Source organism: Panulirus ornatus, chromosome 1 (genome assembly GCF_036320965.1).
Source record: "Panulirus ornatus isolate Po-2019 chromosome 1, ASM3632096v1, whole genome shotgun sequence".
Taxonomy (NCBI): Eukaryota; Metazoa; Arthropoda; class Malacostraca; order Decapoda; family Palinuridae; genus Panulirus; species Panulirus ornatus.
The window spans coordinates 54,174,243-54,192,397 of record NC_092224.1 but is presented as its reverse complement, the minus strand read 5'-3'; the positions used below and the strand labels follow the sequence as shown (position 1 = coordinate 54,192,397).

Genomic DNA, 18,155 nt, shown 5'->3' with positions numbered 1-18,155 from the left:
CCACGTGGTAGGTGAGGGGTGGCACCTAGCTGTGGCCACGTGGCAGGTAAGGGGTGGCACCTAGCTGTGGCCACGTGGCATGTGAGGGGTGGCACCTAGCTGTGGCCACGTGGCAGGTGAGGGGTGACACCTAGCTGTGGCCACGTGGCAGGTGAGGGGTGACACCTACTTGCAGTAACGTGGCAGGTGAGGTGGGGGAAGGGGGCGGCACTTACCTGCGGTGGCGTGGCAGGTGAGGTGGGGAGGGTGTGGGGGCGGCACTTACCTGCGGTGGCGTGGCAGGTGGTAGGTGGAGGGACGGCACTTACCTGCGGTGGCGTGGCAGGTGAGGTGGGGAGGTTGGGGGGGCGGCACTTACCTGCGGTGGCGTGGCAGGTGGTAGGTGGAGGGACGGCACTTACCTGCGGTGGCGTGGCAGGTGAGGGGTGGAGGTGGAGGGACGGCACTTACCTGCGGTGGCGTGGCAGGTGAGGGGTGGAGGTGGAGGGGGAGCGGCGGTACTTACCTGCGGTGGCGTGGCAGGTGAGGGGTGGAGGGGGAGCGGCGGTACTTACCTGCGGTGGCGTGGCAGGTGAGGTGGGGAGGTGGGCGGCACTTACCTGCGGTGGCTTGGCAGGTGAGGTTGGGGTGGGGCGGCGGCACTTACCTGCGGTGGCGTGGCAGGTGAGGGGTGGTAGGTGGAGGGGCGGCACTTACCTGCGGTGGCGTGGCAGGTGAGGTGGTAGGTGGAGGGACGGCACTTACCTGCGGTGGCGTGGCAGGTGGTAGGTGGAGGGACGGCACTTACCTGCGGTGGCGTGGCAGGTGAGGGTGAGTGACCCCCCGAGCGGGTAGGGACCGATGACCCCGCTGACCTCGAGGCCTGACCCGCCCAGGATGCTCACACGTCGAGGTGGAACTGCCGGTGACCACACACGTCATCAAGTTATCTGGGGGAACTGCTTAGGTAATTATGTGTGTGGGGGAGTTTTGATTATTATCTGGGGGGGTCGAGAGCTGCTGTTATCTAGTTTGGCAAGATTATCATCTGGGGTTACGTTAGTATCCGGGGTTACAGTGTCTGGGGAAGGAGGGCTCAGGGGCGTACCCAACACAGTCATTTCCTGGGATTAGAAAAAGGAAGTTGATTACGTGGTGTGAAGTAATTACACCAAGTGTGAAGTAATTACACCAAGTGTTTAACACCATCCGGGGTCTTGGGCTGGCCAATATTAGGTCTCTGTGGTAAGTAATTAACCCCCTGAAAAAAAATGAATCAGCATAAATGAATTTTAAGCCAGATGTGACGACGAACATATGGCGATGTAACATAATTACACAGCTTCATAATGATGTAATTATATAAGGTAAAGGATAATTATAGGCGTTAAGGTGAGTCTAGAGGTGTAGGATAATTACCTCAGATGCAAGATAACACCTCTGGTTTGAGAAATAATTGGGTCATGAACATTTCCCTGAGGTATGAGACATAATCATTCCAGATTATGAATGATTATTATTATTATTATCATCATCAGGTGGTGTGGAATAATTGGTTAAGGCATCTGCACAGCTAATTATCCGGGGTATAGAATTTTTCTAAAAATTAACCAGGGCGTCCTTTTAATTAGACAATTATCTGCAGGATGACTGTATATATATATATATATATATATATATATATATATATATATATATATATATATATATATATATATATATATATAGTATGAAATGCTTTTAAGCGAGGTAGCTGAAGTATTCATCATCTAGACGTACCTCATGTAGGTAACTCTTTACCATTACCATCTGACGTTACCTCCTTGTGTTTGTGGGATAAGTGGGACATCTACACGGGGACATGTGTGCCTGAACACCATCGGGGACATTTGTGTCAACGAACCATGAGAACACCTGTGTGATGGAACTACGGGGACACCTGTATAAAGGTGCTTTGGGGACACCAGAGTAAATGAATCAAGGGGACACATGTGTAATGGAGGCACGGGGACACCTTTGTAAGGGAATCAGGGGACACCCTAGTAAAGGACCCACGGGGACATCTTAGTGAAGAAACCACGGGGACACCCTAGTAAAGGACCCACGGGGACACCCTTGTGAAGAAACCACGGGGACACCCTAGTAAAGGACCCACGGGGACACCCTTGTGAAGAAACCACGGGGACACCCTAGTAAAGGACCCACGGGGACACCCTAGTAAAGAAACCACGGGGACACCCTAGTAAAGAAACCACGGGGACACCCTAGTGAAGAAACCACGGGGAACACCCTAGTGAAGAAACCACGGGGACACCCTAGTAAAGAAACCACAGGGACACCCTAGTGAAGAAACCACGGGGACACCCTAGTAAAGAAACCACGGGGACACCCTAGTAAAGGACCCACGAGGACACCCTGTAAAGGACCCACGGGGACACCCTATTAAAGGATCCACGGGGGACACCCTAGTAAAGGACCCGCGGGGACACCCTAGTAAAGGACCCACGGGGACACCCTAGTAAAGGACCCGCGGGGACACCCTAGTAAAGGGCCCACGGGGACACCCTTGTGAAGAAACCACGGGGACACCCTAGTAAAGAAACCACGGGGACACCCTAGTGAAGAAACCACGGGGAACATCCTAGTGAAGAAACCACGGGGACACCCTAGTGAAGAAACCACGGGGACACCCTAGTGAAGAAACCTCGGGGACACCCTAGTAAAGGACCCACGGGGACACCCTTGTGAAGAAACCACGGGGACACCCTAGTAAAGGACCCACGGGGACACCCTAGTAAAGAAACCACGGGGACACCCTAGTAAAGAAACCACGGGGACACCCTAGTGAAGAAACCACGGGGAACACCCTAGTGAAGAAACCACGGGGACACCCTAGTGAAGAAACCACGGGGACACCCTAGTAAAGAAACCACGGGGACACCCTAGTAAAGAAACCACGGGGACACCCTAGTGAAGAAACCACGGGGACACCCTAGTGAAGAAACCACGGGGACACCCTAGTGAAGAAACCACGGGGACACCCTAGTGAAGAAACCACGGGGACACCCTAGTAAAGGACCCACGGGGACACCCTAGTAAAGGACCCGCGGGGACACCCTAGTAAAGGACCACGGGGACACCCTAGTAAAGGACCCACGGGGACACCCTAGTAAAGGACCCACGGGGACACCCTATGAAGGAAACCACGGGGACACCCTAGTAAAGGACCCGCGGGGACACCCTAGTAAAGGACCCACGGGGACACCCTAGTAAAGGACCCACGGGGACACCCTAGTAAAGGACCCGCGGGGACACCCTAGTAAAGGACCCACGGGGACACCCTAGTAAAGGACCCACGGGGGACACCTTAGTGAAGAAACCACGGGGACACCCTAGTAAAGGACCCACGGGGACACCCTAGTAAAGGACCCACGGGGACACCCTAGTAAAGGACCCACGGGGGACACCTTAGTGAAGAAACCACGGGGACACCCTAGTAAAGGACCCACGGGGGACACCTTAGTGAAGAAACCACGGGGACACCTTAGTAAAGGACCCGCGGGGACACCCTAGTAAAGGACCCACGGGGGACACCTTAGTAAAAGACCCACGGGGACACCCTAGTAAAGGACCCACGGGGACATCCTGTAAAGCACCCACGGGGACACCCTAGTAAAGAACCCCCGGGGACACCAGTAAGGTGGAGGCACTTGGGTACAGTAGAATATTCTGAAAAATAATCATGGAAGATAATGGCTAATTGTTCGCTGGAAGCTAAGCAGATTAATTAACATTTTAGCATAATTATATTACTAAGAAACGCGACTAAAAGGTCATTATTAGAGTCATGAGGTCATTAGTGTTGGCAAAAGTGCGGTTTATAGTGTCGTGGTGTAGGTGAAGTGGGGAGCTGCTGTTGGTGTCAGGAAGTGGGTGACAACACACGGTGTCAGGGTGTGGGTGGCAACGCATGGTGTCAGGAAGTGCATGGCAACACATGACATCAGGGAGTGGGTGGCAGCGCATGGCTTCAGGGAGTGCATGACAACACATGGCATCGGGGAGTGTGGTAACGCATGGTGTCAAGGAGTGCATGACAACTCAGGGTATCAGGGAGTGGGCGGCCGCCTAGTGTCAGGGAGTGCATGACAACTCAGGGTATCAGGGAGTGGGCGGCCGCATAGTGTCAGGGAGTGCATGACAACTCAGGGTATCAGGGAGTGGGCGGCCGCATAGTGTCAGGGAGTGCATGACAACTCAGGGTATCAGGGAGAGGGTGGCATCGCATGGTGTCAGGGAGTGCATGACAAGACACTGTATCAGGGAGAGGGTGGCAACGCATGGAGTCAGGAAGTGCATGACAACACATAGTATCAGGGAGTGCATGGCAACCCCATGGTGTTAGGGTGGGGATGGTAACGCATGTTGTCCAGAGTATGTGGCAAGACATGGTGTCAGGGTATGGGCGACAAGACATGGTGTCAGGGTATGGGCGACAAGACATGGTGTCAGGGTATGGGCGACAAGACATGGTGTCAGGGTATGGGCGACAAGACATGGTGTCATAGAGTGAGAGGCAACACAGAGTGTCAGGGTGTAGGTGGCAACACACAGTGTCAGGGTGTGGGTGGTAACACAGTGTCAGGATGTGGGTGGCAACACACAGGGTGTGGGTGGCAACACACAGGGTGTGGGTGGCAACACACAGGGTGTGGGTGGCATCACACAGTGTCAGGGTGTGGGTGGCAACACACAGTGTCAGGGTGTGGGTGGCAACACACAGTGTCAAGGTGTTGGTGGCAACACACAGTGTCAGGGTGTAGGTGGCAACACACAGTGTCAGGGTGTGGGTGGCAACACACAGTGTCAGGGTGTGGGTGGCAGCACACAGTGTCAAGGTGTTGGTGGCAACACACAGTGTCAGGGTGTAGGTGGCAACACACAGTGTCAGGGTGTGGGTGGCATCACACAGTGTCAGGGTGTGGGTGGCAACACACAGTGTCAGGGTGTGGGTGGCAACACACAGTGTCAGGGTGTGGGTGGCAACACACAGTGTCAGGGTGTGGGTGGCAGCACACAGTGTCAAGGTGTTGGTGGCAACACACAGTGTCAGGGTGTAGGTGGCAACACACAGTGTCAGGGTGTGGGTGGCAACACACAGTGTCAGGGTGTGGGTGGCAACACACAGTGTCAGGGTGTGGGTGGCAACACACAGTGTCAAGGTGTTGGTGGCAACACACAGTGTCAGGGTGTAGGTGGCAACACACAGTGTCAGGGTGTGGGTGGCAACACACAGTGTCAGGGTGTGGGTGGCAACACACAGTGTCAGGGTGTGGGTGGCATCACACAGTGTCAGGGTGTGGGTGGCATCACACAGTGTCAGGGTGTGGGTGGCAACACACAGTGTCAAGGTGTTGGTGGCAACACCCAGTGTCAGGGTGTAGGTGGCAACACACAGTGTCAGGGTGTAGGTGGCAACACACAGTGTCAGGGTGTTGGTGGCAACACACAGTGTCAGGGTGTAGGTGGCAACACACAATGTCAGGGTGTGGGTGGCAACACAGTGTTAGGGTGTGGGTGGTAACACACAGTGTCAGGGTGTGGGTGGCAACACACAGTGTCAGGGTGTGGGTGGCATCACACAGTGTCAGGGTGTGGGTGGCAACACAGTGTCAGGGTGTAGGTGGCAACACACACTGTCAGAGTGTAGGTGGCAACGCACAGTGTCAGGGTGTAGGTGGCAACACACAGTGTCAGGGTGTAGGTGGCAACACACAGTGTCAAGGTGTGGGTGGCAACACACAGTGTCAGGGTGTGGTTGGCAACACACAGTGTCAGGGTGTAGGTGGCAACACACAGTGTCAGGGTGTGGGTGGCAATACACAGTGTCAGGGTGTGGGTGGCAACACACAGTGTCAGGGTGTGGGTGGCAGCACACAGTGTCAGGGTGTAGGTGGCAACACACAGTGTCAGGGTGTGGGTGGTAACACAGTGTCAGGGTGTGGGTGGCAGCACACAGTGTCAAGGTGTGGGTGGCAACACACAGTGTCAGGGTGTGGGTGGTAACACAGTGTCAGGGTGTGGGTGGCATCACACAGTGTCAAGGTGTGGGTGGCAACACACAGTGTCAGGGTGTGGGCAGGAAGACAGTGTACCCTGTAGCATCAGCCGAGGTTGCTTACACAAGGCCAGTCATTATATACCGTACTGTGGACACAGCGATTGTCTGTGAAGCCGTGTGTGTACTGCCCTGGGAAGGTAATGTGCCTTCAGGACCCATTACCCTGGGAGGCTAGTGTGCCTTCAGAACCCATTACCCTGGGAGGCTAGTGTGCCTTCAGGACCCATTACCCTGGGAGGCTAGTGTGCCTTCAGGACCCATTACCCTGGGAGACTAGTGTGTCTTCAGGACCCATTAACCTGGGAGGCTAGTGTGCCTTCAGAACCCATTACCCTGGGAGACTAGTGTGTCTTCAGGACCCATTACCCTGGGAGGCTAGTGTGCCTTCAGGACCCATTACCCTGGGAGGCTAGTGTGCCTTCAGAACCCATTACCCTGGGAGACTAGTGTGTCTTCAGGACCCATTACCCTGGGAGGCTAGTGTGCCTTCAGAACCCATTACCCTGGGAGGCTAGTGTGCCTTCAGGACCCATTACCCTGGGAGACTAGTGTGTCTTCAGGACCCATTAACCTGGGAGGCTAGTGCGTCTTCAGGACCCATTACCCTGGGGGGCTAGTGGGTTTTTAGGGCCCCATTACCCTTGGAGGTTAGCGTGTCTTCAAAACCCATTACGACCCATTAAGAAATGTTTTGATTCCATGAGCACAACGGTACGATCCTGGGCACAACGGTACGTCCCTTGATTACGACGGTACGATCTTGGGCACAACGGTACGTCCCTTGATTACGACGGTACGATCCTGGGCACGACGGAACGTCCCTTGATCACGACGGTACGATCCTGGGCACAACGGTACGTCCCTTGATCACGACGGTACGATCCTGGGCACGACGGTACGATCCTGGGCACAACGGTACGTGCCTTGATCACGACGGTACGATCCTGGGCACAACGGTACGTGCCTTGATCACGACGGTACGATCCTGGGCACAACGGTACGTGCCTTGATCACGACGGTACGATCCTGGGCACAACGGTACGTTCCTTGATCACGACGGTACGATTGTGGGCACAACGGTACGTCCCTTGAACACGACGGTACGATTGTGGGCACAACGGTACGTCCCTTGATCACGACGGTACATTGTGGGCACAACGGTACGTTTCTTGATCACGACGGTACATTGTGGGCACAACGGTACGTTTCTTGATCACGACGGTACGATCCTGGGCACAGCGGTGCGTGCCTTGATCGCAACGGTACGATCCTGGGCACAACGGTACGTCCCTTGATCACGACGGTACGATTGTAGGCACAACGGAACGTCCCTTGATCACGACGGTACGATCCTGGGCACAGCGGTGCGTGCCTTGATCGCAACGGTACGATCCTGGGCACAACGGTACGTGCTTTGATCACGACGGTACGATCCTGGGCACAACGGTACGTGTCTTGATCACGACGGTACGATCCTGGGCACAACGGTACGTGCCTTGATCACGACGGTACGATCCTGGGCACAACGATACGTCCCTTGATCACGACGGTACGATCCTGGGCACAACGGTACGTCCCTTGATCACGACGGTACGATCGTGTGCAAGGGTTAGCATGCAAGATTGTGATTAAAGAATGTAATGAGGGTCGTTACACCTGTATTAAAGCCGTTACTGATATCAGTTTTTTAAAGTTACTTATGATTTCCTTTACTTTCACTTTCCTGTCTTTTCTACAGTACATGTCTTATCCTGGATTACCGTTCTATACTCTGTATGATAGTACATTAGAACACTACTCCAGAAAATATATATATATATATATAAGAGTAAATGTGAATAAGAGCAAGGTTATTAGGTACAGTAGGGTTGAGGGTCAAGTCAATTGGGAGGTGAGTTTGAATGGAGAAAAACTGGAGGAAGTGAAGTGTTTTAGATATCTGGGAGTGGATCTGGCAGCGGATGGAACCATGGAAGCGGAAGTGGATCATAGGGTGGGGGAGGGGGCGAAAATTCTGGGAGCCTTGAAGAATGTGTGGAAGTCGAGAACATTATCTCGGAAAGCAAAAATGGGTATGTTTGAAGGAATAGTGGTTCCAACAATGTTGTATGGTTGCGAGGCGTGGGCTATGGATAGAGTTGTGCGCAGGAGGATGGATGTGCTGGAAATGAGATGTTTGAGGACAATGTGTGGTATGAGGTGGTTTGATCGAGTGAGTAACTTAAGGGTAAGAGAGATGTCTGGAAATAAAAAGAGCGTGGTTGAGAGAGCAGAAGAGGGTGTTTTGAAGTGGTTTGGGCACATGGAGAGAATGAGTGAGGAAAGATTGACCAAGAGGATATATGTGTCGGAGGTGGAGGGAACGAGGAGAAGAGGGAGACCAAATTGGAGGTGGAAAGATGGAGTGTAAAAGATTTTGTGTGATCGGGGCCTGAACATGCAGGAGGGTGAAAGGAGGGCAAGGAATAGAGTGAATTGGAGCGATGTGGTATACCGGGGTTGACGTGCTGTCAGTGGATTGAATCAAGGCATGTGAAGCGTCTGGGGTAAACCATGGAAAGCTGTGTAGGTATGTATATTTGCGTGTGTGGACGTATGTATATGCATGTGTATGGGGGTGGGTTGGGCCATTTCTTTCGTCTGTTTCCTTGCGCTACCTCGCAAACGCGGGAGACAGCGACAAAGTATAATAAAAAAAAAATATATAATATATATATACATATATATATATATACTTTGTCGCTTTTTCCCGCGTAAGCGAGGTAGTGCAAGGAAACAGACGAAAGAATGGCCCAACCCACCCACATACACATATACACACGCACATATACATACCTATACATTTCAACGTATATACACAGACATATACATATATACACATGTACATAATTCATGCTTGCTTCCTTTATTCATTTCCGCCGCCACCCCACCACACATGAAATGGCAACCCCCTCCCCCCCGCACGCGCGCGAGGTAGCGCTAGGAAAAGACAACAAAGGTCACATTCGTTCACACTCAGTCTCTAGCTGTCATGTATAATGCACCGAAATCACAGCTTTCTTTCCACATCCAGGCCCCACAGAACTTTCCATGGTTTACCCCAGACGCTTCACATGCCCTGGTTCAATCCACTGACAGCACGTCGACCCCGGTATGTCACATCGTTCCAATTCACCTTGTTCCTTGCACGCCTTTCACCCTCCTGCATGTTCAGGCCCCGATCACTCAAAATCTTTTTCACTCCATCTTTCTACCTCCAATTTGGTCTCCCACTTCTCCTCGTTCCCTCCACCTCTGATGTATATCCTCTTGGTTGCCTTTAATCCTTCACTTTACGATGACCTAGGGATTTCTATCGCTGTAGAAGTCAGTGTACTGGGTTCATACTGTAGGTCTGTAGCCAATCGTGTACTGAAGTGTAGGTGGTGGTCATTTTTCTGTCCCTCCGTCACCGTTTACCTGCTCGTCTCTGTCATTCTCGTCTGTTCACTGTCATTTACTCCTTACCCCCTTGAACTTTCTGTGCATAGAAAACGTAAAACTATTTCCACTATCCACTCACCCACAACGAGCAGCTTCACCCTGACGTTCCTGGTGGGGGAGATGCCGAAGTCGACCCTGCAGCGGTAGAGGCCGTGGTCCTTGGCTGCCACGTCCTCCAGCACCAGCCCGGCCTCGGGGGACCCAAGGTCGAAGTGCGCCCGCTTCCCCAGCTCAGACCAGTGCAAGGACCGGCTCAGTGGTCTCGTGCGAGCATCAATACTGGAAGAAAAATACAAAGTATGTGTACAACCAACAAAGAAAACTCTGCATATTGGGGTTAAACGATGTGACAGCAGACAAAGCATTTTGAAAAATGCTCATGGTTCGTGCCCCACATTTGCAGTCTTTCGTACCGTATACATATATATATATATATATATATATATATATATATATATATATATATATATATATATATATATATATACCACCACGATTTTTGAGGATCGTGTCTCGCGTCTATACTTACCAAAACTATCAAGATGCATCATTGTGTTCATTCTGAAATCCATCGACCCCATATGACCTTAAGATAATATATTTGTTGTGTGTACATAGCTGGCTGTGTGACTTTCCATGGAGGGAACCTGGAGGAAGTGGAGTGTATAGAATACCTGGGAGTGGACACTGGCAGCGAATGGAACCATGGGAGCTAAAATGAGCTATAGGATGGGTGAGGGGGAGAATATCCTGGGCGCATTGAGAAAGATGTGTGAAGACAGATAACACTGTGCTTGAATATACGTAGTCCCGACGGTGTAGTATGGATGCCAGGCGTGGGCGCTAAATGAAAAAAATACAAAGAAGAGGTTAGATGTGTTAGAAATAATATGGTTTAGAGCACTATATTGTGTGAGGAGGGTTGATCGACCAAGAAGTGAGAGGTGGAATGTATGAAAGACTTGAAGAGGGTGTGATAAAATGTTTTAGACATGGGGAGAGGATGAGTAAGAGGCTATACAGGTTGGACGTGTAGGGAACAAGGTAAAGGAGGAAGCCGAGGAGGAATTGGAAGGATGAAGTGAGAGATGGTTTAAGTGGTCAGGGTCTAAACATGCAGGAGGGTGTGAGGCGCGCTTGGGACAGAACAAATTGGAGTGATGTAATATACACAGGACCGCTTGCTTTCTGGTGGCTAAAGTATGGTGTATGAAGCGGTTATGGGAGACCCTAGATTGGTGTGTGAGGCGGTATGCATGACAGAGAGTGAATGCGAGCAAATGAGGACATTTCTTCTTTTGTTCTTTTCTACACGGGAAACGGCGATCAAGTATTTTGATTTTTTTTTGTGTGTGCACTACACCTTGTTAAGACGATAAACAACGACAGATGGAAAGTCGAATGACTGTTTTTTTTTTTGAAGAGATTGATAATTAGGACGATGATTGACATATCAAACAAGCAAGTGCGATGACGTCTCTCTCCAGCCTGGGATGGCGGCCCATCACGTGATGCAAATAGACAAGAGCAAATCGTCTATGCAGAATAGTCTTGATCATTTAACCCTGTAATAGAATAATATGGTGATGTGCACGTAAGTTATAGCTTCATTATTCATATCTGTGAATACAATGTTGATCAAGAAGTCAGTAACTGTCTAAGTCTTCATGATGAAGAAGTTTAGCGTGACCTCCGAGTGTAGTAGTAATTCATAGTATAGTTAAAGTTTTGTGGTTTATTTCTGAAAGTTTAATTTGTGTGATTCTCTACTCCAGTAACTTGTGTGGTGTATGGATGGTGTCAGGTGTACATACTGACGGTGCTGGCACCAGTGACTTGCCTCAGCAGATGGAAGGAGGCAGAGCGATTCTCTCTCTCTCTCTCTCTCTCTCTCTCTCTCTCTCTCTCTCTCTCTCTCTCTCTCTCTCTCTCTCTCTCTCTCTCTCTCTCTCTCTGGTCCTTCTCGTGTATTCTACCAAAAAAGAAAATGTACTCGACTTGACCACATCTGAGTCCAGTCCCCCGGGGAGGTGGGCGTGGGGGTCGGCACGGCCACAGTAGCGAGGTGGAACACACACACACACACACACACACACACACACACACACACACACACACACACACACACACACACACACGGGAATCATATTCCTTTTGTCTTCAACGTGACGTGAGGTGGACGCGAGACTCGGGTGATATACGCGTAGGTCATAACTGATAACGCCTTTAATACCCATCTTGGTATCAGTTTTATAATGAAATGATAAGATTCATTGGTCGTAAATTCCTGTCACGAAGGAATACAAAATAATTCAGAGAGCAGGAGAGGGCTGTGTATCGTGTGGCCAGTTTGTGGCAGTGGACGACGATATCGGGGAGTCGTAGATCAGCGTGGGTAAGAGTATTGTTGGTGTGGGGGGGGGGAGTTAGACGGATCGTTAATATAGCTAATGCTTCTGGAGAGCGGGCTGCTGGTGGACACAGTGGTAAGGGTCAACAAGCCAGCCAGCGAGCCAGACTCCTGCCACACACCCTCCCCGCACGGAGAGAGGCGGCTCGCTACTGGTAGGCCTCCTTGCTCGCGACAGAGCCTCTGTGTCTAGCCTTCATGTGGGCAGGAAGAAGTGAAGAAAACGATTCTGCATCTCATCGAGAACCAGCCTCCTCCTCCTCCTCCTCCTCCACCATCATACAGGAGATGTTGCAGATGTACAGTCGTGTTTGGTTGTGAAGATAAGGTCATGGTTGTGAAATTCAGGTACTGTTTGGTTGTGAAGATAAGGTCGTGGTTGTGAAATTAAGGTCGTGTTTGGTTGTGAAGATAAAGTCATGGTTGTGAAATTCAGGTACTGTTTGGTTGTGAAGATAAAGTCGTGGTTGTGAAAGTAAGGTCGTGGATCATGCTTGGGAAGATGATAACGAAGGGTGGTACAGAGCGGCCGCCATAGATCAGTGCTTATCATCGCCACGGTACTCGGGGCGTGGAGAGAGAGAGAGAGAGAGAGAGAGAGAGAGAGAGAGAGAGAGAGAGAGAGAGATGGTGGGACAAGTCTAAAGTTTTCGGTTGGATCCTGGTTTTAGGAGAGCGTCCAGCATGCTGCTGTTCGCGTACCCACCAGCCATCTAGGTCTCCTGAAATTCACGTTTACAGGTCACCTCCTCCACCTGACGTCCCCGGGGCTCTCAGCATGACCTGGAAGACCTTCAGGCCAGCGCTGGGCCTCGTCCAGCCCCGGGTCTGGCACGCTGCCCCCCAGGGTATAGCCGATGCATCATGTCTTATTGTAGTGTTTCGTGGCGTACGTGAACGATGGTGAATTTATACCGAAGTTCAAAGATAAATTTTGAACGATGAATGTTGACCTGTGTAAGTTATGGTGAGGAGACGTTCTTCAGGCAGGTGTGTAAGTTATGGTGGGGAGACGTTCTTCAGGCAGGTGTGTAAGTTATGGTGGGGAGACGTTCTTCAGGCAGGTGTGTAAGTTATGGTGAGGAGACGTTCTTCAGGCAGGTGTGTAAGTTATGGTGGGGAGACGTTCTTCAGGCAGGTGTGTAAGTTATGGTGAGGAGACGTTCTTCAGGCAGGTATGTAAGTTATGGTGAGGAGACGTTCTTCAGGCAGGTGTGTAAGTTATGGTGGGGAGACGTTCTTCAGGCAGGTGTGTAAGTTATGGTGGGGAGACGTTCTTCAGGCAGGTATGTAAGTTATGGTGAGGAGACGTTCTTCAGGCAGGTATGTAAGTTATGGTGAGGAGACGTTCTTCAGGCAGGTGTGTAAGTTATGGTGAGGAGACGTTCTTCAGGCAGGTGTGTAAGTTATGGTGAGGAGACGTTCGTCAGGCAGGTGTGTAAGTTATGGTGAGGAGACGTTCTTCAGGCAGGTATGTAAGTTATGGTGAGGAGACGTTCTTCAGGCAGGTGTGTAAGTTATGGTGAGGAGACGTTCTTCAGGCAGGTATGTAAGTTATGGTGAGGAGACGTTCTTCAGGCAGGTGTGTAAGTTATGGTGGGGAGACGTTCTTCAGGCAGGTGTGTAAGTTATGGTGAGGAGACGTTCTTCAGGCAGGTATGTAAGTTATGGTGAGGAGACGTTCTTCAGGCAGGTGTGTAAGTTATGGTGAGGAGACGTTCGTCAGGCAGGTGTGTAAGTTATTGTGTTGGTGGGGAGACGCTGTTCGTCAGGCCGGTGTTTAAGTTATTGTGTTGGTGGGGAGACGTTGTTCGTGGGTAGACGTTGTTCATCAGGCAGGTGTTTAAGTTATTGTGTTGGTGGGGAGACGTTGTTCGTGGGTAGACGTTGTTCATCAGGCAGGTGTTTAAGTTATTGTGTTGGTGGGGAGACGTTGTTCGTGGGGAGACGTTGTTCGTCAGGCCGGTGTGTAAGTTATTGTGTTCGTGGGGAGACGTTGTTCGTCAGGCAGGTGTGTAAGTTATGGTGTTGGTGGGGAGACGTTGTTCGTCAGGCAGGTGTGTAAGTGATGGTGTTGAGGGTGGACAGGCTCGGTGCTTCCAGCTTCTTCCTTTCGTGGATAAGACTACATGACCCAGTCAGATGACCTTTAAGGTCAGTGGGATGTAATTTCTAACTGTTACCAACACGTCACACGTGTGTTATTACCACACACACACACACACACACACACACACACACACACACACACACACACACACACACCAAACAGTTTCTGTGATATCAGGAAATGGGAAATAGAGTTAAGTAGCCAGGAACCAGGGATTTGTGGTGGAAGTTCCCGTAAAACCTACAAGGAAAGGATAGGGACATGGCGTCCTTCTAGGTACACATGTAGAAGGAAGGCTAGAGGAGGAGGATGGACGGTTTAGTCAAAGATGTCAAAATGCGAAGGAGCTGAGCAGATGCCGTGACAGGGGCAGACCCCAGCCTGCCACTACTTGAAATATATCAAGGAACCAACTACGAACATATCGGGTTAGGAAGATAGGAGGAGTAAACTAACTTTCACAAGACTATCGTGGACATTGCAGTGGAGGGTCCAAAACTTTTCCACAAATTCATCAGAGTTGAATTGCTAGTTAAAGAGAAGCTAACAAGATTGAATGACTTGGGAGGAAATGCTGCGGAGGACGATGTAAAGACGTGCGGGGGAACTGCATGACGTGTGCGGGGGAACTGCATGACGTGTGCGAGGGAACTGCGTGACGTGTGCGGGGGAACTGCATGACGTGTGCGGGGGAACTGCATGACGTGTGCGAGGGAACTGCATGACGTGGTCCGGAGTGTCTTCACAGTGGAAAACACTATAGCCTCAACACCAGTGAAATGGAATGGTGAGGTAGCCTTGGGAATGCATTGTAACATCTGTTAAAGACATTCATAGGGTACTAAAGGGTCTTGACCCATGTTATGCTCATTCTCTTGATGAAAGCTCTCAATATGTGCTGAGGATGTGAGTAAACACACCTGACGTATCGTTTGGAATCTTGTTGAAGATGTGGCTGGAGAAAGGTAAGGTGCCAGAGGAATGGAATAGGGCAAACTTCATACTCACTAGAATGTTACAGGAAGGCAAAGGAATCCACGGCCTTTACAGAAGAACCAGCTGCAGGAGGTCCCATCAGATTAGAGGATGTTTTGAGCGTTGGACATGATCAGCGTATTGAGACACAGTCTTTGCTCGAGCTTATAGACCTGTAGATTTCCCTGCCATATTGGTAGCATTATTATAATATCGTCAATCGTTGTCACATACAGGGATTTTGAGTCCCTCAAGTGCACTGAACACTAGATCAACCAATTGTATTGAAGTGTTCGTTGCGAGTTTGGAAGGACAAGAAAACCTTCAGAAGTGTTCTCTTTAAGTAAGTTTTGAGTCGTTGATGCTAACTGAACATCGTGAACAAGATCCGGTGTAGATCCACATTAACAGAAAAAAAAAAAAAATTGTCTTCCCTCACTTGAGCAGCGATCATGCTTCAAACTGTCTCGCTCGTGGACCAGGTAAGGTCCATCATGCTGAAGTGATTATGATGGGGCGTCCCGGCCTTTACTCCCAGATCTTGAAAAATGGTCGGATAGAAATGGGTCGTACTATGGGAGAAGGTCCATGATGGCCAAAAAGTCCCTTTGTGAACTGGACGGACCAGCTGACCACTGTCCTGCAGGGGTAGGTAGACATCGTTTAGTGAGGTACACCATCACGGTAAACATCCAGTTCAAAACTGACTTACAGATTTCTTTGCAGTTTGAGCTTCCTGATTGTCGAGTGGTTGTAGACACGCTGCGTTGCACTGCGGCAGTTGGCAGTCGTAATCAGTACATCCCGTCATGGACTTTGATGTATTCAATTCCATGTTTCCAGACGTGGCAGCCACACGCAGATCTGGAAGGAACCTAAGCATACAAGACACAGTGAGGGCGAAACTCTGCCAGTTGTTGATTGAATGTTTTCCAGTTCTCGTCTGCTGTTCATGGACAAATGTTCAAGTGGATCTAACTTTAGATTGGTCTCTTTTACTAGAATCTTTATATGTACGTGTTGAGGTGTCCGATTCCATGTTAATCACTCGAGATGGTTCATTCTCGACAGTAGGTTCTCGCATGTTGTCACACACTTGCCTTCATCCTGAGTCAGGGTGGAAACTGGCGGGGATGACCCCTGATGCTGTTGTTCTTGATCAGTCTTCATGTGGGTGTTGCTTGCAACTTCTGCTTCAACCTCTCGATCGTGGCCACCCCCTGTCACCTCCATCATTTCTGATTCTAAATTCCAAACTCGATTCTTGGGTAAGTTGGATGACCACAGAGGTGGTGATGAACTTTAGAGTTCCATTCTGCTTAGCTCGGTTGAATGCAGTAGTAATAGATTACTTTGTCAAACAGTTTCCGGTGGAAGCCAGATTTCTCCTGGCTTTTGCTGTTGTGACTTTCTCTGCAGTAGATCGTGACGTTATCTGGCGCTAATTCTGACGATTTTCTTTGTGTGCAGAGCCCTCAAAGCGCGGGCTCCAGGACACGTGCCCTTACCGCCTTGGCTTCAACCTGCCCTTGTGTGTGTGTGTGTGTGTGTGTGTGTGTGTGTGTGTGTGTGTGTGTGGGTGTGTGTATGTGCGAGAGACGTGGTAGTAGACAGCGCCCCTGACGTGTCGCCAGAGTCCAACACCATGATGATGTGATGATAAGATAAGCATTCAAATGTATGGAAAAAGAAATATTCAGTAAGTTGTTCACATTCCACATTTAGCCCATACTGGAATATGCTTTCTCAAGTGTGGTCACCGCGCTTACTGAATTAACAGAAAATGCCCAGATGAGGACAACAGAGATGGTTACAGAGTTAAGACAGCTGAGTTACAGGAAAAGGTTACGGACCTTGAATGTGTCCACCATGGAAGAAAGGAGAGTAAGTGGTGACATGATCATATCAATTCAGTTTCTAGGCTAGCTTGATGATGTAGAGAGTCAACAGCTCTTTGAACGATGCAGGAAAAGAATACCCAGAAGCTGGAACATGATGTTAAGCAGAAACTTCTGAGGAACGGGGTAGAGAAGAACTTTGATGGTGTTTGAGTGATGGATGGTCAGAGTAAACTGAATGATGAAATACCAAATGCAGACACCATACTGAGGTTGGAGAAGTTGTACGACCGTAGTGTATGTTCAGTGGATCGGAACCTACGATTGTAAAACTTCCTCCTGGTATAGAACAAATAGATGGTTACGGATAGATAATTACACGCACGCACACTCACACTCTCACGCACACACACTATCACTAATGGAGGAAGAAATGAATTGATAAATGGTTTAAGGGCTGTTGACTGGCAAGGGAATATCGACACAATACGAGAGAGTTACCCCCCAGGAGACATAGATATCAGCAAGCATTTGAGAGGTACGATCCTCCAAGACTGATTATATTATGAAGGACATCAGAGCAGAAGTACACTGGGAAATTATGGATGGATCAAAGAATCACACTAAACTATTTCGTAGGTTTCTTAAATGATTCAGTTGGATGAGAGAAGCTTTAAGAGGGAGCTGCCGGCACGGATGGCATCAAGAACTGATGCACAGACGCAAAACGTATTTACCTTAAATAATTCATAGCTTTCTGTCTTTGTGATGTAAGAGGAGGAGATAACGTTACAGCTGTGTCATGGAGCTTCTGGAAGTGGGAAAAGGTAATGAGGCTCGTACATCAACAGATGTCCTCATGAACCAGATGGGATGTCGTCCTATATACTCATGACGATCATACATCAGGTGTAGGGAGTAGAACCGCCACAATACTGACACCTGAGGAAGGCGAGGAAGAGGTCATGGCCTTGAGATCATGGCCTTGAACGGCATAGAATTTGTCGCCTGTTAGACACTACTTCAGTGTGAGAGAGACAGATTATAACAAACTTCTTCCACTTAGGTGATTGACTGAGCAACATCTCGGTAGAAAACACAGTCGGAGGGTTGGTAGAGCTACCCTGTACCCTTTGATACGATCCTTTAAAAGAAATTGGTGAGAGAATATAGATGTTTATGTGGACAGCTTCACTGGACCGAAAGCTCCCTAACTGGGGCAGAGTTGAGGGTATGAAG

General features: G+C 49.9%; 1 protein-coding gene and 1 long non-coding RNA gene across 3 annotated transcripts in view; one reads left to right on the top strand and one right to left on the bottom strand.

Moving 5' to 3' along the window:
* LOC139749023 (uncharacterized) overlaps positions 1-18,155 on the top strand; it is a 1,138,420-nt gene that overhangs the window by 315,912 nt on the left and 804,353 nt on the right. The gene's annotated exons all lie outside the window — the stretch shown is intronic.
* The window catches only part of LOC139749009 (uncharacterized), a 557,044-nt gene that overhangs the window by 143,351 nt on the left and 395,538 nt on the right, over positions 1-18,155 (bottom strand). Inside the window, exons 3-4 of the mRNA XM_071662391.1 lie at positions 9,663-9,862; positions 788-898 (exon numbers count right to left, since the gene is read on the bottom strand). Coding sequence (XP_071518492.1) covers positions 788-898; positions 9,663-9,862 — 311 coding nt within the window. The remainder of the gene's footprint in view (positions 1-787; positions 899-9,662; positions 9,863-18,155) is intronic.